This window comes from Mesocricetus auratus, unplaced genomic scaffold, assembly GCF_017639785.1.
Source record: "Mesocricetus auratus isolate SY011 unplaced genomic scaffold, BCM_Maur_2.0 Super-Scaffold_100042, whole genome shotgun sequence".
Taxonomy (NCBI): domain Eukaryota; kingdom Metazoa; phylum Chordata; class Mammalia; order Rodentia; family Cricetidae; genus Mesocricetus; species Mesocricetus auratus.
Genome location: NW_024429219.1, coordinates 3,862,767 through 3,883,989, shown reverse-complemented (window position 1 = coordinate 3,883,989; position 21,223 = coordinate 3,862,767). Strand labels below are relative to the sequence as shown.

Genomic DNA, 21,223 nt, shown 5'->3' with positions numbered 1-21,223 from the left:
CCTCCCTGACTTCAGTGTATGCGTGTATACTCGGACAGATGCACACGCAGGGACACACGGGCACACGGACACAAGCGCCGCGAAGCCACAGATACACGGCATATGTGTACACAGGCGCACATGGGTGTAACCACAGACGTGTGCACCTGGACATACAGGCGCGCACGCACAGACACACGTGGATGAACAGACACAGACACAGACACGCACACACGCACGAGCGGCCGTTGGTAGCCCTTGGGCTCTTCAAGATCCACGTTTCCCTCCACTGGGAGCGCTACCCACGTGGAAACGGCTACACTATAATGTTCGGTCCTGGCAAACCTCTGACTTCAAGGTCATACCAGCTAACAAGAATCCAAGCAAATACATGCACACGTACACATACGCATATACACAAACACATCCTCGTATACACACACACACACACACACACACACACACACACACACTTCTGTTTAGCCCTAGCTTTTAATGGCTGCCGAAACAGAGACACATACCACAGAGAGTCTAGCACAGAGAATCCCATTCCGATTGTCCCCACCAAGCTCATAGGACAGAAGGAGTTCTTTACCCAAGATGTCTGCTGAAGAACGCATAACATCCCGAGGATCTGGGGGGAGGCCAGGGTGTGAGGGCAAGTGCAGGACCCTAGCCTCACGCCAGCAAGGCTTACCATGATGCAGCCTCAGGGACGTGACTCCTTTACGTCTGCTCTACCTTCTGGGTGCTGGTGCCGGGGAGGTTTAAGCCCGTCGTGATGCCAGCCGGGAACTCAGAGGCCCCTCCTGCAATCCGCGGGGACCACCCGTGCTTGAACTGTCTGAGGTCCCCGGGGAAGTAACTGCTTCCACTCCAGCTTCAGGAAGCCCTTCCCAACAGGCTTCCTGGGTGCCAGAGCCCTCCCTTGACCTGTTCAGCCTGTGCAAACCTAAGTAAGGTCCCTTTCCCTGGAGACTCTACATGGAGAGGCCCCAGCCCCTTTTCCTCCGAGCATATTCTTCAGGTACCCAGCTGCTCAGGCCCTTGGGCTCCGAGTCTTACCCGGGAGCCAGAAGGACCTTAGCAGAAATGGGAGGTAGCAGGGGGTGGGGGCATGGCTGATGCCCTGGGGTCAAACAGTGATGTCTGATGAAGGTGACTCACTATAGATCTGAGTCCAGAAAAGAGATAAAAACGGGGAGAAGGAAGACGGCGCCTATGGACCACCCTCCTCTGTGAGGCTTGGCCAAGTCTCAGCTTACTTTTTAGCAAGTCTACCAGGGCTGGGAGGCCCTCGGCACAAGCTGCCCCGGCTGTGGGCGAGATCTGCAGGAATGTGGGGGGTGGGCAGTCCCCGCCCCCACGGAGCTGGCTGCTCTGCCTACCTATATTTCATCCCCGGCTGCTTCATGCTGGTGTCGCTGCTGTTTGGGACGCTCTGCACGGAGAGCTGCCCCAGGCTCCGGGCTACCATGGCCACGGCACGGAAACGTCCACGGGTACCCGGGCTGGCACTGCCGGCCGCTGAGCGGCCCAGGCGATCTTCGGGGCTGCGGGTCTTGAGGCTGTGCTCCGAGCACACGAAGGACACCTGCATGCTGGGGCCGGGCTCGGCTCCCGCTGGATTCAGAAGGAGCCCTTCCCTGTCTCTGATGAGACTTTTATCCCCGAAGGTGAAGAAGTGGCCGGTCGTGCGCTCAGAGAGAGGATTTCCGAGGGCAGGAGAGGATCTGCCCGTGCAGAGTGGAGGGCATCAAATTTCCAGATGAAGTTAGACAAGCCCTTGTCTGACAGGAGCCGAAGATCGAGGGGGGGGGGAGCTGGAGGTCCAGCAGGGAGGAGCCAGCCATGCCTCACATCTCCTCTGTCCCCTCTTGGCTTTCCCTGTGCCTCCCTGCCCTGGTCCTGGGCTGTTCCACGTCCCCCCGGCAGTCTCCAAGAGGGCACTTCTGGGCTGGGCTGCAAAGGGCTCACAACGGAGGGACACAGCAGTCGCCTTCCTCTCACAGGAGTGGGATCCCTTCTTCATGGCCTCGCTGCTGGGAGTACCTCTTGGAATGGCAGCCCGGGGCCGCTGTGACTGCATGCTGCTGGGGTGGCAGCTCCCGGGGTCCCAGGGAGCAGCTGCCTCTCCGGTTCCTCCTGCCTGGCTCCTGGCTCTGCACACTGGGGTGCAGGCGGCTCCTGCCGAGCCAGTGAGTGGCCAGTGAGAGGCGCAGGCGGGCGGGCCGGCGGATGCACAGCCGCCTTCCCTGCTCACCCCTGGGGGCTGGCGCTGGCTGCCCCAGGCTGACCTGCAGCAGCCCCAAGCCTGGGTAGGCAACGCTGGCTCAGGGGTGTGTGTGTGTGTGTGTGTGTGTGTGTGTGTGTGTGTGTGTGTGTGTGTGTGTAGTTAGTGTTCATCTCTATCTGCTCAGGGCCAAGATGCCAGGAAAGGGGACAGAAAGTGAGCACCGTGATAAGATGACCAAGGAAAGATGCCGGGTCACAGAGACAAAGGGACCAAGGAGCACAGGTTCATACTTATTTCACAGCAGGCGCCTGTTAGCACTTCTGGAATGAATGAATGAATGAATGAATGAATGAATGAGTGACCTAGACCCCTACCCTATCATACCCATCCTTAGCCTAAGGAAGGTCTCTCACTGAACGTGGTGCTCATTGATTTGGCTAGGCTGGCTGGCTATCCAGTCTCAGGGATCCCCTTGTCTTTGACCCTTCCCCAAGCACCGGGCACACGCCACCACGCCTGGCTTTGAATGTGGCTTCTGGGGATCTGAACTCGGGGCCTCAGCCTCATGGGACAGGTACTTTACTGGCTGAGCCGCCTCCAAGCCTGCGCTCCACCTTTGGGCACAGCTGGTAAGAGTGACACCTTAGGCTCACTGGGCGGCCTCTCAGACTTCACCGCCCTCAGGGATAAAGGTCTGAAGGTGTGTTCTAGGTCAAGCTTGGGAGGCAAAGCACTCGAAGCCTGAGCCTGGTTTAAGGCTGAAGATCGAAACTGACAGGCGAACAAAAAACAAACAAACAAAAAAACCCAACGGACAAACTGTTTGCACCTGAAAGATCTTGTCACAGAAACTCTGGATTCCCGTGGTGGGAGTCAGCCACAGGCCCTGTGGCGTGTCCCCTTCTCCCTGTAGGCTTCCTCCACAGGCCAGCAAAACCTCAGGCCCCCATGAGCTTAGACCTAACGCAAAGGGAGGACCCAGTCCCCCAGGGTAGAACTGGACCTGGGCGCCGCGGTTGGGAGGACAGAGTTGGCGCCTTTACCAAGGATGTCCCGGAAGGTCACGCAGGCACCGCCCACGGAAGCCAGCACAGACCCAGCTCTGTTCCTCCTGCCAGCAGCCCACTTAGGCAGAGGGGTTTGTTGGCCTGAGGCCCTATGCTCCAGATAGCCTGGGGCCCTTTTCAAGCAAATTGGGTGGAGGGTGGGGACTCTGGGGGGAAGGCAGTTAGAATTCTTGCAGCCTGGACCCTGGGGCCCACAGGGGATGGCCAGGCCTTTCAAGGAGCTTGCGGTTGCTGAATAGGCTACAGAAGGGTAGGGAGTGCGCTTTGTCCCGCTGGGGTCTCCTCCTTTGGATTGAGCAGGGACAGATTTTAGCGTTGCAGTCTCCCCTGACTGTGCAAAGCCTGAGCCCAAGTAGAAAAAAACTGGAACTTAACTCTGGCTAACCACTCACGGGATCTTTTAACACACACCCTTTATTCCTTAGAGTTCTGAGCACTGCCTGTGTGACTGGCATGGAGCAGCCCGCACAGCGCTCAGTGCCAACACTTGGTCACGAACTCGGGGGACCCGACCCTGTTGCGTGCCAAGTCCCGATCCTCAGACCTCCTGTATCAGTGGCTCTGGAGTGGTTCCCAGAGGCAGTTTTAAGAACCGTGTATTTTTAGTCTTAATTATGTGTGTGCCCGTGTGTCTGTATGTGTGTATGTGCTTATGTGTGTGTGTAGGTGCCTCCAGGGGCCAGAAGAGGGTGTGGGATACCCCGAGTTGGAGTTACAGGTGGCCGTGAACCACCTGATGTGGGCGTTGAGGATCAAACTCCAGCCCTCTCCAGCCAGCAGTGTGCACTTCTAACTGCTGAGTCGCCTCTCCAGCCCGCGGTGTGCTTAAGCAGGAGCTTTGGGCCACACTGGTCTAGCATGGGCCCCTGTATGTAGTTCTTTGTGCTGGCTTAATCAGGGCATCTCACAAGGGTGGGGGCCTCACTCTGCTGGCTCTTAACCACATGTTGAGTGAGGCCAGAAGGGGCGGAGTCACTGCAGAACCGGGACCCGCTCCTAAGTACATTCCCAGAGAATGCAAATCATAACCGACACCACAGAAACTTGAACATGAGTGTCCACGCCAACGTTTTTTCACCGTAGCCAAAGACAGAAACAACTCAAATGTCCATCAGCTGGCAAGTGGCTGGACAGCACGTGGTTTGCCACAAGATGGGAATATTACTCAGCCATGAAAAGGAGAGCTGACTCATGCTACAGCATGGATGAACCCCGCCCCCCTCCCCTGTTGCTAGGTGAAAGCAGCCGATTGCAACAGGCCACGCCCTGTCACTTCATTTGCAGGAGATGCTGAGAACAGGGAGAACTCGAACAGTGGGTTAACGGTTGCCGGGATGGGAGGGGAGCAGGAAGTGACAAAGGATACAGCAATTTCTTGGTGGCTGAGGTGGGGGGGGGGATGTGATGAACACCTTCCGAAGTTTGATTTTATATTATCATCAGCCTCGCCCCATCAGAGGAGCCTCTTAGGTTAAATCCTTTGAGCGTCTGGCAAGAGAGCTCTTGGCGCTGGCAGCTGTGCCAGCTATCCCTGTGGCCATCCCTACGGCCTGCTTCGTGGCAGACTGGTTTTCAGGCAGTCACCTGGCACTTCCTGTGGCTGTGGCCTTGCAGCGGGGAGGGCAGAACAGGTGGGGCTGGGGCTGGAGAGGCCGGGGGCCCGCAGAGGGATGGATGGATCTCTGGCTGCTGGCGCCTGACATGGTCATGCAGATCCTCCGTGGAGGCAGCTGCCGGGAGGGAGAGGCAGCCCGGCGTGGACACGGGCCACAGGCGGCTTCAAGCTGCGGGATTCCCTGCTTGCCAGCTGGCTCCCTCCCAGTTCCCGTTCCAGGCTTGGCTCTCCCGGAATGGCTCCTGACCTTCCCACCCGTGACAATGGTGTCTGCTTCTTGTCTCTACGGCGCTGAGCTGTACTTCCAAGTGGAAGATATGGGGGCTGGTGGGCTGCGCAGGTTCCTTCCCAAGCGGCTTGCCCGAGGTCACACAGAGTCTATCTTTTCGTGTTACTGTCTAAGTTCAAGCTCAACTGAGTCCCAAGGGAGTCATCCACCCGGAAGGATGCTCTGTGGTGTCCGACAGACTCGAGGTGTCGACTCCGCCTTTGGGACCACTGGGCACCTGTGAGGCTGACTATTTGAAAACAGGGTCTCTGCAGATGGAAGCGAGTTAAGGCTGGATGTTACCAGACTAGAACGGCCCCATCTTAGGGCTTCTATTGCCGTGACAAAACACCACGCCCAAAAAGCAAGTTGGGGAGGAAAGGGTTTATATTTATCTTCCACGTCACTGTTCATCACCAAAGGAAGTCAAACAGGGCAGGCACCTGGAGGCAGGAGCTGATGCAGAGGCCGTGGAGAGGTGGCTGCCTACTGGATTGCTCCACATGGCTCACTCAGTCTGCTTTCTTATTGAACCCAGGACCTCTGGCCCAGGGATGGCCCCACCCACCATGGGCTGGGCCTCCTTCCCCATGGATCACTAAGAAAATGCCTCACAGGCTTGCATACAGCTCAATCTTACAGAAGCATTCCCTTCCTTCCTTCCTTCCTTCCTTCCTTCCTTCCTTCCTTCCTTCCTTCCTTCCTTCCTTCCTTCCTGCCTGCCTGCCTGCCTGCCTGCCTGCCTGCCTCCCTCTGTTTTGTTTTTCAAGACAGGGTTTCTCTGTGTAGCCCTGGCTGTCCTGGAACTCAACTCGCTCTGTAGACCAGGTTGGCCTCAAACTCTTGAGATCCGCCTGCCTCTGCTTTCCCGAGTGCTGGGATTACAGGCGTGCGCCACCACTCCCCGTCTGGACGCATTTTCTTAATTGAGGTTCCTTCCTCTCAGGTGTCTTAAGCTTGTGTAAAGTTGCCACAAAAACTAACCACCGTGGGCCCCAAACCCTTTCTACAGAGAGAGATTTGGAGGCGCACAGGGGTAAGGGCACCATGAAGATGTTGACAGAGACCGTGATGGCACGTCTAAATGCCAGGGGACACTGAGGGTGACTGCAGCCGCCAGGGGCTGGCAGAGGCAGGAAGGGCTGTGCCTGAGAGCGTCCAGAAGGAGCATGGCTATGCTGATGCCTACACTCCAATACCTGACTCCCTGGGCTGCGTTTCGATCCGCCCAGCTGCAATCTCCCTTGCCCCGGCAGCCGTGGCGGAGTGAGGCAGCCTCCCCTTGGAGATGCCCACTCCCGTCTAGCCACCGTGTCCTCCTTCCTATCTGTCCTTAAAGACACACGTGGAGGGGGCTGGGGAGGTGGCTCAGTGGTTAAGGACACTTGCTGCTCTTGCAGGGGGCCTGGGTTCAGTTCCCAGAACCCACGAGTTGGTTTTACAGCCAACTGTGACTCTAGACCCAGGGGACCCAGTGACCTGATCTTTATAGGCATCGGGCACACATGTAGTGCACACACACACACACACACACACACACACACACACACACACACAGAGGCAGGCAAAACACTCGCACACGTGGGAAAAAATCCAAACGAACGCTGGCGCCAGTCGCCTAGTTTGAGGGCAGCAAGGCTGAGGTCACCGGGTGCATCAGGGGTGCTGTGGGTCAGACAATTCTCACCCTGCATAGGGGAGAGTTGTTCTCTGGTCTTCTTCCTCCTTGGGGAGTGGGTTGTCTCGTAGGACGTGGGACCCACGTGGTATGGACCCAGGTGCGCAGCCTGAACACTATTTTTAGAGTCTCAGGCAGAGGGATGTATCATCCCGTCTTTGCTAGTTTCCTGGGGCCGTCACAGCAAGGAGTCACACACAAAGCCCGACGGAAGAGGAACCGGAAGAGGAACCGGCTCTCCAAGCTGGAGGCCACGCAGCTGGCAGGCAGGAGCCAGCAGGGTCTGCTCCCTCCAAAACTGTTAGTGAAGACCTTTGCCTCCCTCAGCTTCGGGAGGCTGCTGGGACTCCCTGACAACGTACCCTTGGGTTGTGTCTGTGTTCCCACTCTTTGCATCTGTCACATGGCCTTCAGGCATCCTGCATCGCTCCACCTTACCTGACCGCACTGACACAAACCCCTAGAAGACGACCCAAGTGAGGTCACTCTCTGAGATTCAGGGAATATATATATATATATATATAACTTGGCGGCAGGACACGGTTAAACCAACCACACCACCACCATCCCAAATCCTGTCTACACTGTAGGGAGCTGTTTTCTCAGAGTTGGGAAGGCATGGTCTAGCTCCTCCCCTACCTCACCGGTCCCAATGCTCTCTGCCTGGCTCTCCCCGGCTAAGTCATCGAGGCCTTCTCTCATCCCCCGCAGTGGGACTGGAAGGTTCTCTGTCTCGTCTTACAACGGGGTTTTTCTCTCAGACCGTTCAGGACCCAGCTCTCACATCGCCTCCTCACGTCACCTCACTGCCACAGATTCCCCCCACCCCCCGCAGCACAGCGCACCCTGGTTTATGGCTTCAGGGTAGGTGGTGGCTACTGGAACCTTTCTGCTAGACCTTGGTTCATTTCTTCAGCCTCTCTGCACCGTGATGTGGTGGGCACCGGGGCGGAGCCCTTGTTTCTCCGGCCCACACAGGGTCTCCGGGGTCTAGCCCCGGCTCTAGTGCCAGTGTCCTCCCAATAGACGTTTGCCGAGTGCACACTAAGTCCCCACGAGCAGCCAGCCAGAAACGAAACGAGGCACAGGGCCCTCCCCCCACCTTGAGCAATCTCCGTCATGATCACAAGCTCGGTTGTGTCCGCCCATCAGACTGACCAATGGTCCTTCCCTTACAGCGGACTTAGACTACAAGTCTCAGGGACCACCAGGAGTGTTTTGTTTCTTTAAGCTACAACCATGTGTCCGAACAATGGCCCAAAGGACAAAACACGCTACCCACAAGAGATGGAGATAACAGAGCAGTCCTGACCTCCACTCACTGGAGAGCAGACAAACCCTGGGGCCAACACATAAGAAACCGGGATGGACGTGGCTTCAGGTAAACACGCAATTCTTTACGATACGTGCGTGCCAAATATTGCACTGATATACTGATATGAAAATGTATCCTTGCTGTCTCTCTGAGCCTCTAACTCCATGGGCACCTTGTATTTTCATTTGCAACAATGGTGACCCTGCAAGGACCGGAGGAGACAGTCCCCTTTGGCCCACTGGCTCTGGAGGTTCCACAGGAAAAGTCTCTGCCTGTCTGCCCCCGCCCGCGGCTGTGGTCAGGAGCTGTCCTGGGTGCTGAACACAGAGAGGCACGCGGTACACAGACGTGTTCTTCCGAGAGTCTGAGAACACTTATCCCACACGCAGGCAGCGTTCAGACAGATGGAACCTTTACTCCATAGCCTTTGCCACCGCAGTTACGGCTGGGTGCGGCCAGTTCTGAGGTGACCTGCTGACACAGCCCAATTTTAGGATGTGTGAAGGACACACCTCTTGGCTCACAGAAAACAGCCCGGGTTTTTCTTCCCAGAATGGGCTTGTATTAAAGATGGTGAATTAAAATGCATTTTCCTCAGCCGGGCGTTGGTGGCGCACGCCTTTAATCCCAGCACTCGGGAGGCAGAGGCAGGCGGATCTCTGTGAGTTCGAGGCCAGGCTGGACCGACAGCCTCCAAAACAGAGAAACCCTGTCTCGTAAAACCAAAAAAAATGCATTTTCCTCTATTATTTTCTTAGATTTACTTATTTTATGTGTTTGCCTGTTTTGCCTGTAGAGGTCAGAGGAAGGGCGTTGGATCCCTTGGAACTGGAGTAATGGCTGCCAGTGTCACAGGGTCACTATGTGGGTGCTGGGAACCGAACCCAGGTCCTTTGCAAGAGCAGCCAGTGCCAGTTATCTCTGAGCTATCTCTGCAGTCCCACTTAAAAATATTTATCTTTTTTTTTTTTTTGGTTTTTTGAGACAGGGTTTCTCTGTGGCTTTGGAGGCTATCCTGGAACTCACTCAGTAGACCAGGCTGGCCTCGAACTCACAGAGATCCACCTGCCTCTGCCTCCCAAGTGCTGGGATTAAAGGCATGCGCCACCAACGCCCGGCTTAAAAATATTTATCTTATTTGTAAATTTTTGGTGTTATGTATACACGTAAGTGTGCAGTACCTACGGAGGCCAGAAGGTGGCAGATGCTCTGGGATTGGAGTTAACAGGCTGTTGTGAACTGCCCGGCTGCTCTCTGGTGCTGGAAGCTGAACTTGGGTCTTTTGCAAGAACGATCGGTGCTTTTTTTTTTTAATTGTAAAACCACCTCTCCAGGCCCACTGTAGTGTTCTCACTAATGCACACTTAGCCAACTCCTAGCTGAAGTTGCCAGAGACAAATGAAACAGCCTTCCCCTGCTCAGCAAAGTTCCCCACCATGAAAACACCCAAAGAAATAAAACTCCAAGCCTAGTAATGCTTGCTTTTAGACAACTAGGAGGACTACAGCAGACATTCAGCTTCTTCATGAAGGCATTTCTATGTGGTTGGGTATTTCCAAACTGAAAATATTCACCCGGAGTCACAATGAAAACTGTGGGCAGCTTTTCCAGGGAGGTATCCCTCTCTCGTGCAGAACCTCCTTGCAATCTTCCTCGGGTGTCCTGGGGGCCCCCTGACCACCCCGTCTCTAGCCCAGCCCTTACCGATACTTCATGCCTGTGCGCTGCGCGGTGCAGCCGTCCAGGGAAAGGCCATGCATGCGGAGGAAGCTCTCCATGTTCCGGGCCTGGGCGGCTGCCCTCACCTCCCTCAGTCGCTGCAGCTCCAGCGTGTCCGTCTGGCGGACTGGATGCAGGGCCCACTCCGAGTGACATCTGCTGCTTACACTCCGCAGACTCTCGCTGTACGTCATGGACAGCATGGTGCCGCCAGGAGTTGCCACTGCCCAGACGGGAAGTGCGGAGCAGTGAGTGGTATTTTAGAGAGGGTTGTCGGTTCCTCTGGTGCCTTAGGCTGGCCGGCCGGCTGCGGGGCAGGGGGTGGATGCGGAGGGAACAGTCTTCAAGGAGAATTGCCACCAGGGCATGCTGAGTCCTGGGTGAGACACCCAGGGTCTGAGATCCTTGTACTTAAAATTCATGCTTGCTGGGGGGATGAGCTTGCCCGCCTCTGCTCTGGCAGCTGTAAGGGAAGCTGGCCAAGCTGGATTGCAGGGGGCAGGAGGGAGCACTGCCCCCAAGCGGCACAGTGTAACTGGGAGCACGGGGGGGGGCATGCAGAAAGGGACACTGCGGAGGACGGCGCTGCTGCCCCGTGGTGCGGCATCACAGCGCTCTCGTGAGGGGGTTGCTGGTTGAGCCCGGGCAAGAAGCTGCCTCAGGGCAGAAGCGCAAGGCACGCGTGCCACAGAAGCAAGCTCTAAGTGGGCTCCTGCCGCAGGGCCGCCTTACCCCACATGCCAGGGGCCCAGCTCGGGGAGGCTGTGTTTGTTCTCAAGCCTGGGAGGAGGAAACGGGGTGGCCCACGGCGCACTGTCGGCTTGCTTAAGTCCTACTGCCCCAGCAGGGGTCTTTGGGCTCTGTGCTTCGTGACGGCACGCCACAGCCCGTGGAGCTTCAGTGACAGGGCACAGGACGGGGACAGGCTTACTGGGGGGGGGTGTAAAGTTTCACAGCTTATACATCCACAACCCATTCATAGAGTCGTCCTAGATGATGCATTCACTCTCAGAGGCCAAGGCCGACTCAGCGTCTATTAGAAGGGAAATGGGATATGGGGGGGGCATCAGTGTTGAGCCTGGCAGTGGACACTGATGCGGCCGGAGGGACCACACATCCAGGGAGAAAGAACGTGTTTCAACCCTCCGGCAGGCATGGGTTCAAGAGCGTGGGCTGGAATGAATGAGGGCTGTGGCTGCGGGAAGGAAAGGGAGCCACACCCTGCTCCGTCTACGACTGACCGTAAGGGCACAGTTCAGGTATAGGAGGGACAGAGGTCTGCCATCCAGGTGTCTGTCCTCAGCACCTGTCCTCTGTACCACCTATGCCCAGATGCTGCAGGCGGCCCCAAAAGTGTCACTAGAAGGTTGGAGATTCCAATTGCAGTTGGGTCAGCTGCAGCAGTGAGCCCCGGAGTCCCTTGCTAGAAGGGAACCAGCTTAGTGTCACCCTTGACCTCCCCCGGAGAACGCAAGCTTGACTGAGTGCAGGAAGGGGCAGAGGAGGTACTGGTGGATCTAGGGGGTGGGCAGAGTGGTCCTGGGCTGGGGCTAGTTCCTCTGGGGGCCAGGGGAAGGGACCGCTAAGGACGGGAGTTTGAGGTGACTATGTGTGAATTCTCCCTGCCTGGGTCACCTCTCCCTGCTTGGCCTGAGTGAGCACTGCAGGCGGTGGGGTCACCTGCAGGAACCCTGTAGCTGGCCCTTTCACAGAGGGCTTCCCTTGCAGCTATCACGGCACGAAGACTGTCAGGCATGCGCTGGTCAAACCTAGCTTGGGGCTTGGTTCACAGCAGGTGCTTGGAATGGTTACTGCATGGGCAGCTGAGTTAGGGAAGGGACTCAGAGAAGGTGTGGGAAGGCCAATGGGATCCCAAGGGAGAGAAGGAGAGAGGGAGACAGACAGACAGAGAAAAAGAAAGAGACAGACACAGAGAGATCCCAGAGAATCTCAGAGATAGACAGAAAGATAGAGACAGAAAGAAACACAGACACAGACACACACACACACACAGATAGAGATAGACAGATAGATAGATAGATAATATGAATGCAATCAGTGTCTGCTAGATCTTGGATTGTCTGCCCTAAATGTGGCTAGACAGTGTCTCCCCTGCGCAGGCGCTGTGTTGTCTGCACATGGTCAGGGTCCCGCTTGTTGGGCATGGCCCCCTTTCCTGCATGGCATTTATCGCCTTTGTACAGACAGTTTCCTAACTGTCCCGCTACTACACCTCCCTGCGGCTGCTGCCTCTGCTCCCAGCCGTGCCCATGGAGCCCATGGGAGGTGTCCTGGTCTCTAAAAGGCAGGCCAAGGCTTAGGGGCAGTGCCCCGTAGCAGCACTGGGGCTGACTGGCTCCTGACTCAGGCTTAGCGCTGACTTACCGACGTTTCTGCGCTAGGAGGTAAGGTTTCCACACCAGGGCTGGCATTCGTCACTGCTCACAGCTTTTGGGTGGGAGTGGGGTACTATCTGCAGGGCTCCGGATCCCGAAAGAGAAGGGGCTGGGGCTCTGTCAAAGCCCTGTTGTTCTAGGAAACTATCTTTGGGGGCTGCAAAAGGGCCCCAGCTCATGATGAGGCACATTTTAAGGAGTGTGGACCTGAAACTCACAGGTGGTGGGACAGGCTCCCCCTCCCTTCTGCAGGCTCCCCCTCCCTCCTGCAGGCTCCCCCTCCCTCCTCCAGCAGGCGCAGGGCAGCTACTCTGGAGGTGTTGGGTGGCCGACAGCCAGCCCTGTTTGGAATGGAGGCCAGCTTTTTCTTCCCTGGGGTGAGAGAGAAGGCCAGCTGGGAGCTCTTTCCGAAAAGTGGGCACAATGTACACACTCCCAGCCAGGTCAAAATCAATAGCCATTAGCTTTCAAGACATTGCCCACAAAAGTGCCTGGGGTCTGCAGGGGTCCGGAAATACTGCCCGGGCCGGGCCCAGTGTGAGATGAGAGTAGCCAAACTCTTGGTCCAGAGTGGGAAAGCATTCTCTGTCACCACTCAGGGCCACACAGACAGGTACTTATGAAATGACAGAGCCTTTATCACCAGTCTGCTGTGGTGTAGCCGGGAGCACACTTTACAGGGCAGGTGGCTGTCCCCAAAGGTGTGCATGATAATACCAGAGGTGACCTGTGGGGACAAGGATCTATCATTTTAAGCTGCAGAGTCGTGTAGGCCTGAGAGGAGACGGGTGGCCAGAGGCTAGAATGAGTCCCACAGACACCAAACATCACTAGGAAATGATGGACAATAAACCAGCCGTTTAACAGAGAATACATGTGTTCCCTACAAGATGGGAGGAAACAGGGGCGGGGAGGAAAGAACAGGGCCCCTGTACCTTCCCAGTCGGCTGCGTGGCCATCACTGAGGGAAATGCAGGTTCTGTGGCTGGGGATGGCCCAGAGCCTTCCGTTACAAGTGAGTAACCAGTGATCTAAAGAGAGCTCGGAGAGGGTGGCCGCTCATCACAGAGATCCATAACCCTGGTGTGTGTGTGTGTGTGTGTGTGATACTAACTCTGGGTGGGAGATAAGGCCACCCAGAGGAGGTAGGCTATATAGATAAGAGTAGATGGGTCCTGAGCTCTGGTGTCCCCGCTGTAGATGGACAAAGGACTCTGGACTCCCTCATGCTGGGGCTGCACGCTGGGCTTTTCTTAGAGGTGAATATAGGACAGTGGGGCTCTTAGATAAAAGGCTGCAGGTGAGACAGGACCATTGAGGGAGGAAGAAAGGAAGGGAGGGAGGGAGGAAGGATGGAAGGAAGGAAGGAAGTCCACTTTCAAGGCTCCTCCTATCTGAACCTAGAAGTACAGTGACCTCTGACCTCAGAGTTGCAACAACCCAGCCACTCTCTGGAGGGGGTTCTCTGGAACGCTAACCCTACATCCTACCAGGTCTCTAGGAGAATTAACACCCCCCTCCCCATTAGGACCTGCTAATTCCACTCACTTTTATGTTTTCTCTGCAAATCTATTCCCGTCGGCTGGGGGGGGGGCTCAGGGGACTCCACTCGAATTAACACGGCGACACGGAAAAGCGAGATGGCAGCAACCATTAAGTCTCATTAAGTCGTGGGAATCGCCTCCTCCCTGCCCAGCTTGCCCTCTACCTGGAGCTTCTGAACTAGGCTCTGCTTACACACAGCCACCAAAGACGGCCTGGGGCTGGGGCAGAAGCCCTGCCTCTCTGCCAAATGCCAACACGTGTCCAGAGGCCGAGACCAGCCGGACGCTTCGGAAAAGCGGAAGAAACACAGCGAAGTGGTCACCGCCCCGGGGTGCGGCTCCGCAACTCACTTGCACACACAGCGTCCCCGCAGCGCACAAGCACAGCCGTTTTCCCTCAAGAACCATCAGCAAACCGAGACCCGAATACGCAACCCTGGCTCCTGCAGGCACAGGCTTCCTAGGCAGACAGCAACAAATCTCGCGGACAGCATTGCCAGCCCAAGTCATGAACGCCGAATCTTAATCAAGGGTAATATTAGCCAGCGAGGCGCGAGCTGGATGGCGGGTCTCTGGGAGACGGGAAGACAGGCAGGCCAACGCTGCACGGGGTGGGCAGCAAGCAGGATCAGGTGGGAGGGAGCCCACCCACCCTCTTCCATCCAGCAGTTACCTCAAGGGCAGCCCGACGGGCTCTTTGAGGTTGTCTGCTTTGGGGAAAAAAACAAAACGTGGATGGTCTGATTTCTGATCAGCCGGAAGCGTCCCCAGACTTCACCCCAGCTCTATCGTGTAAGTTCCCGGGGTGGGGGGGGGACACGCCTGTGTCCGGGCAGCACCCCTCAGACGGTGGCTGCTACATCCGTTCCTGTGTCCGTCCGACTCACCTGCTTCCCTGGGTGGCTGCTTGTTAAAAAGGCCACAGTCTAGTTATTAGGGAGCTAGGGAGAGGCGGCGGGGCGCGGTGGCGTTTTCATTAGGGAGTGTCACTGCAGAACGTCAGAAGCAATTGGTGAATGAGAGAGAGAGTCCCACAAGGGTCGGCTTTGGAGGCAGCGAGTCCATTAGCTTCTATTAGGGAGTTTTCATCTTGTGGAGCAGGCTGAATTATTCACGAGTGCCTCGCCCCTAAACGCTCGGGGAGTGCAGCGCCGGGCCGTGCTGCAGCCTGGCAACGCTGATGCCCGGCGGGGCGACGGTTGGGGTGTAGCATGAGGGGGGGTTCCTGCCCCTTTCCTTGCTCTCGCCTTGGCTGCCTCCGGGGCTCTCATGCCACAGGCGTGGTGCGTCTTGGGAGCCGAGGGTCGGGGAGAGATGGCTGTTCGGTCAGTTGAATGCCAGACGCATAGCTCACGGCCTCCACTCCATCTTGTTCCAAACAGTGGCCGTGGTGGGCAGCTAGGGTGGCCGTGGCGTGTGTGACCACTGCCGCTGGGAAGAGGCACATAGGGATGTCCTTCCCCTCCTCTAGGACGTACCCTATGGGGGTGTATGCATATACCTGCCTGTACCTGGAAGGTTCTAGAGCCCTGTTTGGGCACACTGCTCTGGCAGGGGCACAGCAGGCTTCTTTCACAGCGGGTCTCCTGACCTGGGCTTCAGGTAAAGCTTTGGGACTGCGGCCAGCACCCGACTGAGGCAAAAATGCAAGGGAGAAAAAAAGCCACCAACTCACCGTGGCTTTGTGTGGTGGTGGGGATGTATTTTTGTGCCCTTTGGCTTCTCCAAGATCAGGAGTCTTGCTCTGGCTGTAGGAACCCGAGCGGAAACATTAAGTGTCTGCTGGAGCCCAGCTGCGGGGGACTGAGCACAGCCCTTACCCTCCTGCACTTCCTCCAGGGAACAACGTGCTGGCGGTAAGCCCTGGCTACAGGAGGAGGATGGAGGACATGTGGACCCGCCTGCAGCTTGGAGACAGTACAGGTCCCCACACAGCCCCGAGAAGCTGACCCTCGCCAACCCACAGACACGTAAGCAGGGAAACCCTTAAACCGCCCGACGACACCTGCACGCCATTCAGGAATTTACTTCCTGTTCATCTGGAAGCTGCTCGATTGGTAGCCGGGACAGAATGGAGACCCTGTCAACAAGCCCTTCTGCCATCAAAGGTTCCATTGTTAAGTCACGTGACGAGCTCTGTGCCGGCCATGCTTGGTGCTGTGCTGATGTGGGTGCCTCAGAGTGAATGGTACCTAGTCTGGTCAGCGAACGAAGATCCCAGTCCTTGGACGTCACCAGCGGCCTGCCTGCCACTCCACTGGAGACCCAAAGGACGAGAAAGACCTGAGAGCTCCTGGTCCAAGGGCCAGCCAGCGCTGTGCACAGATCTCTACAGTTTTTATTTTTGGTATTACGAGACAGGGTTTCTCTGTATTGTTTTGGAGGCTGTCAGTCCAGCCCGGCCTTGAACTCACAGAGATCCGCCTGCCTCTGCCTCCCGAGTGCTGGGATTAAAGGCGTGCGCCACCACCGCCCGGCTCTCTACAGTTTTTATCTCAGCCAGCCAGCGCTGTGCACATCTCTCTACAGTTTTTAATCACACCTGTTCTTTACTGGGGCTCCACCTCGACTTTTCCCCTGACACCCTTCTCCCGCCAGGTGGGGAGTGGCCAGGCTCTCTTGAGGATGGGTGTGGGCACACGTTTGATTTTATCACTCAGGTCCTTCCAGAACAAGTGCCATACATTCCTCAGCTGCCACACAGATGCACGCACACGTTTGCCCGCTTGCGTCCAGGCGGAAGTCTTACCCGGTCAACGTGCTAGTCAAACCAGAGTCTCATGCCCGTAAGGAGCGAGGCCTTAGAGCTGGTAGCACAAACCAGCCCGTGAACCCAGGCGCGGTCGTGATCCTAAGGCCGTGGGGACGGAAACAACGGTGCGAGAAGCCGCTGCTGACCCAGAACACGCAGCCTGCGCTTTTTGGTACATTAGAGCATCCCACGGCACCACGGCACCACCTCTGGGATGAGCTCATCAGATCGGGACCGTGATCTCTAACCTCACAGGTTAAGATGCTACAGCAGGCACTAAGGTGTCCGGCTTCGCTGACACAGCCCCGAGGCAGGCTGGGCCAGCTGCTGGCAGTTTTTCTACAGCTCTGATATCTTGTGGGGCTGGGCGGTCTCCCAGGAGGGGTATGCTTTCTGGGTGTGTCCTCTGCTTTGCAGGTAAGGCTGAGACAGGCTAGAGGGAGGGTCAGACTGGCCTGGGAGGAGTCTGGGCTTCTTGATGCCACACCCTGACACGGCACAGTATTTGCCAGGCAAGCACCTGGCTTCCCATTCTCCAACAGAGAAGTGAACCCGAGAGCTACAGAGACCCCCACCCCGCGAACCTTGATCCAAATCGCAGGGGCACCGCATACACCTTAGGAAGGCACACTTGATCTCTCGAAGCACCTGACAGCGCCACGGGTTACCTGTCAGTCCATCCAAACCCAAATCTGCGGGCGGCAGGAAGGACAGACGGATCCTCCCCTCCAGTAATGGAAGCAAGCTCAGACCCACGGCCATGGAAAGTGGCCCGCACACCGAGAGATGTTCTTCTCCCTTTTAACCCACAGCCTTGCATACACCAGTCAAACAAAGCGCTCTGCCGCGGAGCCCCACGCCTAAGTGGTGAGTGAGGTTTCAACGGTCGATTTGGCTGAGGGATGAACATGCATCCTAAGTCCGTTTGGTCAAATCAAAGCAGACTTCAGTCAACGGACGTGTGCCATTAACCTGACCGTATGCTCTCACCGAGGCGTCGCCCAGGCTCCGTGGTCAGCACGGAGAGGCAGAGCCCGGCAGAGCCTGCCATTAGAGGCAGTGCCCGCCTGCCGGCACTTTGCCCTGCTTGGGATGCACACAGCCCTCCCCGCCACACCTTTGCCTCTGGCTTCCAGGGTTGAGAGGAGGAGGAGGGGGGGGAAGAGGAGAAGGATGTTTACCTGTAAAACTGGAGCTGTCTTTTGGGGCTCCCATACCGAGTACTTCAGATAGCAGTGGAGGAAAGGGGGGAGAAAGGAGAGAAGACAGTACGCAATTGACGTCAACCACAGGCAGGTGCGAGCTCAGAATCATCACCCACATCCCCGCAGCCCCGACCCCGCATGCATCTCCATCCCTGGCTGGTTCCATTCCGGGGTCTTCCAGATGGACAAGCCAGGCACCAAATGCTCTGCAGCAGCGCCACCCAGTGGCCAGTGAGGCAGAGCCTGCTCTGGTTGCCCGTGGGTAGACTCTGGGGTGAGCGCCTGGGTTTTAACAAGCTTCAGACCATGCTTTACAATCTGCTTGAGAATTGCTGCAGAACACACCCAGGCAGGGTGGCCTGGGACTCTGGGGCCCTCCCCAGGGCACACACGGCTTCCCGCCGTTTTCCGCAGACATTTGCATGACTCCAGTCATTAGCTAGAAAGGTCCGAATTCCCAGAATATCTAGGCTGTTGCGGTCCTATCCAGTCATGGTCTTTCAGGGTGGTGATACCAGGCTTTGGGGTTCTAGGATGGGTCTGCAGCCATCGGCTCTCACCAGCGCCCCCTACAGGAGACTTGATGTTCAGAAAGGCTGGCTCATACAAGGAGACCAAGGTTGCCCTCTGGGAGTCTGGCTGTTGCTGGACTTTGGGAAACGGGCAGGTGCTGGCCCCCCAATGCTTGTGAGTTTGCTGAGGGCTGGGTGGGATACTAGAGCCCCCTGGGGAATGACGTGCACAGCAGGAGACACGGAAGGAGAGGGCGCTGCAGGTACCACTGAGTCTCTCAGGCCACCTCAGCTGAGGTCACCAAGAGTCAGGGACCAGAAACAAATCTTTCGTGGCTCAGTGCCACCCAGAAAGTCTTCATACAGGCTCTGAAAGCTCCCGTTCTTTTCCGGGGGACCTGTACACCTCACAGCTCCGTGAGCCCTGGCTTGAGTCCCTAAGGGAGGGCGGCTGCCTCAGGGACTCCTCCTCCTCCCCCTCCTCAGAGGAAGAAGAACTGATCTTGGGAGGAGGTCCCCCGGTGAGTTACCTGTAGATCATCCCAGGGGAGCCTGTCTGCCGCAGGGAGAGTCGAGCCGGGGACCCTGTGGTTGATTCCGGATACATGGGGCCGGCCTCACTTATCCAGACCAGCTTGCCTTTTCACAGAGGGTTAAGTCCTGACAGAAACATGAAAAGACAAGAGAGCAGTGGTTAAGAAGAGACCGGGCAGGTTAGGGCTGTACGAGCTGCCCATGCCGGCCCCCTCCGACAGACCGCCCACCCTCCGACAGACCGCCCACGGACTCGAGTGGGTTGTGTGGGTGTTCCCGCCCCCCATTGCACGTCCCAGTCCCACCGCTCACACCAGGCACGCGGGGCTGTGGACTTCTCTGTCCCTCTCATCTTCGCCCCCCAGAACCCATCTTTATGCCTTGCCTTGCTCCCGGCTCTACTCACGGCAGTTTCTTGTGCTGCCCTGATGGTCAGGAAGTTTGTTTGACGTCCTCAGTGACCCCTGGGCCCTTGGCTCCCACCTGAGCCCTCCCAGATCCCAGGCAGGTCCAACAGTCTGTCTGCATGCGTCAGTGTGGAAGTTAAAGAAGGCCTTGTAGCTGCCCCGCCCCTGGCCTCACAAGGGCTCAGATGAAGGCCCCTGATTCGAATCACGGGGCCCCACTGCCATGGGCAAGGCGGCATTTGGGATTGGCAGTGACCCCTGAAGTTGGAGGGTGACACTTAGCTAAGCAGCCCATTTTGCTGTTTGTCTAATGTTTCATCTTCCTTACAGCCAAAACCTCTGTTCACGCCCTTGGCTCCCACCCGAGCCCTCCAGTCACACTGTCTAACCCTGGCCAGCGTGGCCTGCTGGGGGTCCCGACGAGGTCTCCTCTGGGTTAGGGCCTGAGCACTGCACACGTGCCTGCCGGAAACAGGACAGACACCAGTGTGGAGCTGTTGTGAGCGATGAGGTTGATGAGGGACCCTGAGGATTTCTACAAAGCCCCATTTGGAACGCGATGATGAACAGAATACAAGTTCACTCCAGACCTTAACACTGATGTGGCCAGAGCATGGCTGACACTGAGGTCCTCCTGGCTCATGGCGCAAAAGCTCCTGAGCTGTGATGACGTCATTCTGAGGGCCTCCCTGAAGCCCCACTGTCCGCCTTTCCCACCAATCACCTTTCGTGTGTGTGTGTGCACGCGTGCACGCGCATGCACACGCAAGTGTCCATACGCACGGAGACTAGAGTTGTCTTCTTCAACCACGCACTACCATACTCTTTGTCCCTCACAGAACCTGGAGCTCACCAATTGGGCCAGACTTGCTGGTCAGCAAGCCCCAGGAACGGATGGATGCTCTCTCTCTCTCTCTCTCTCTCTCTCTCTCTCTCTCTCTCTCTCTCTCTCTCTCTCTCTCTCTCTCTCTCTCTCTCTCCTCCAGTGCTGAAGTCATAGGTGTACACCGCTTCCCCCATTTCTTTCTTTTTTAAAGAAAGGACGTCATGACATTACCCTGGCTGACTCTGGTCTTGAATTCAGAGATCCGCCTGCCTCTGCCTCCCAACTGCTGGGATTAAACGCGTGCACCCCACACTTGGTCTTGCACCCGGCTTTTTCATTTCGCCTTTAGGATCAGATTCTGGTCCTTATCCTTGGGAGGCAAGTATGGGCCCACTCCCCAGCCCTCATCTTTCTCGTCTACAACGTGAGGCCTTCAGGGCGCCAGCCAGATTCCCCTTCATGGCCACTGGTGTTCTGAGGCGCCAGCCAGATTCCCATGGCCCAGGTCTATGCAGGAATCTGTCCACAGATCCTGAAGCAGAATGGAGTTGCAGGACCCCATGGACACTGTCCTTCTGGGTCTCAAGCTGGCAGGAATTCTACCCATGCTGCCCTTCTCCTGGGAGAGTGACTGGGTCACCTGGCACTGGGACTGCGGGGGCCTCAGGGGCAGTCTCTTCTTTAAACCCATTACTGCCCACACTTGCACTCTCAGGTGACTCGGGTGCAGGGAATCCCTTCCTCTCACTGAAAGGTTGTCATTAAACTCATACGGCCACCGTGAGTTCCTTAGCGAAGGAAACACTGGCTGAGCGTTGCCACAGGAGGGCCCTGGAGGCTGCCCGTGTGAGCCTAGGCTCCCTACTCTGAAGCATAGTGCGTGGCTGAGGGGGGGGACACAGAGAGCAATGTCTGCCTTGTCCAGTGGAAGTGTTCATGGAGCCTGCAGGTGTGGGAACAGCTGCTGCCGTTGGAGAGGAGTCCCGGGGGGTCCACATTGAAGAGACTCCAAGATCCCCTCCCCAGACAGTAGCCAGTTGACCCCCACCCCCGACCCACAGCCACAGGGGGGTACTGCCCTCACCCTGAAGGCTACAGCATGAAGAATTTGCCTTAAAAAATCCCATGGGTCTACAACCCAGCCCCGCACCTCTGCCACCTCTCTAGGAA

The 21,223-nt window shown here is 56.8% G+C and overlaps 1 protein-coding gene across 5 annotated transcripts in view; it reads right to left on the bottom strand.

Annotated features, from left to right (window-relative positions):
- Kcnab2 (potassium voltage-gated channel subfamily A regulatory beta subunit 2) overlaps positions 1-21,223 on the bottom strand; it is an 81,780-nt gene that overhangs the window by 27,285 nt on the left and 33,272 nt on the right. For 3 of the 5 annotated variants that reach the window (XM_040734920.1, XM_013120017.3, XM_040734921.1), the window contains exons 2-3: positions 18,817-18,946; positions 17,751-17,792 (exon numbers count right to left, since the gene is read on the bottom strand). In XM_040734920.1, the coding sequence (XP_040590854.1) occupies positions 17,751-17,792; positions 18,817-18,893 (119 nt within the window). In that variant the 5' untranslated portion in view covers positions 18,894-18,946. The remainder of the gene's footprint in view (positions 1-17,750; positions 17,793-18,816; positions 18,947-21,223) is intronic. The other 2 variants (XM_040734922.1, XM_040734923.1) reach the window with 1 other exon arrangement.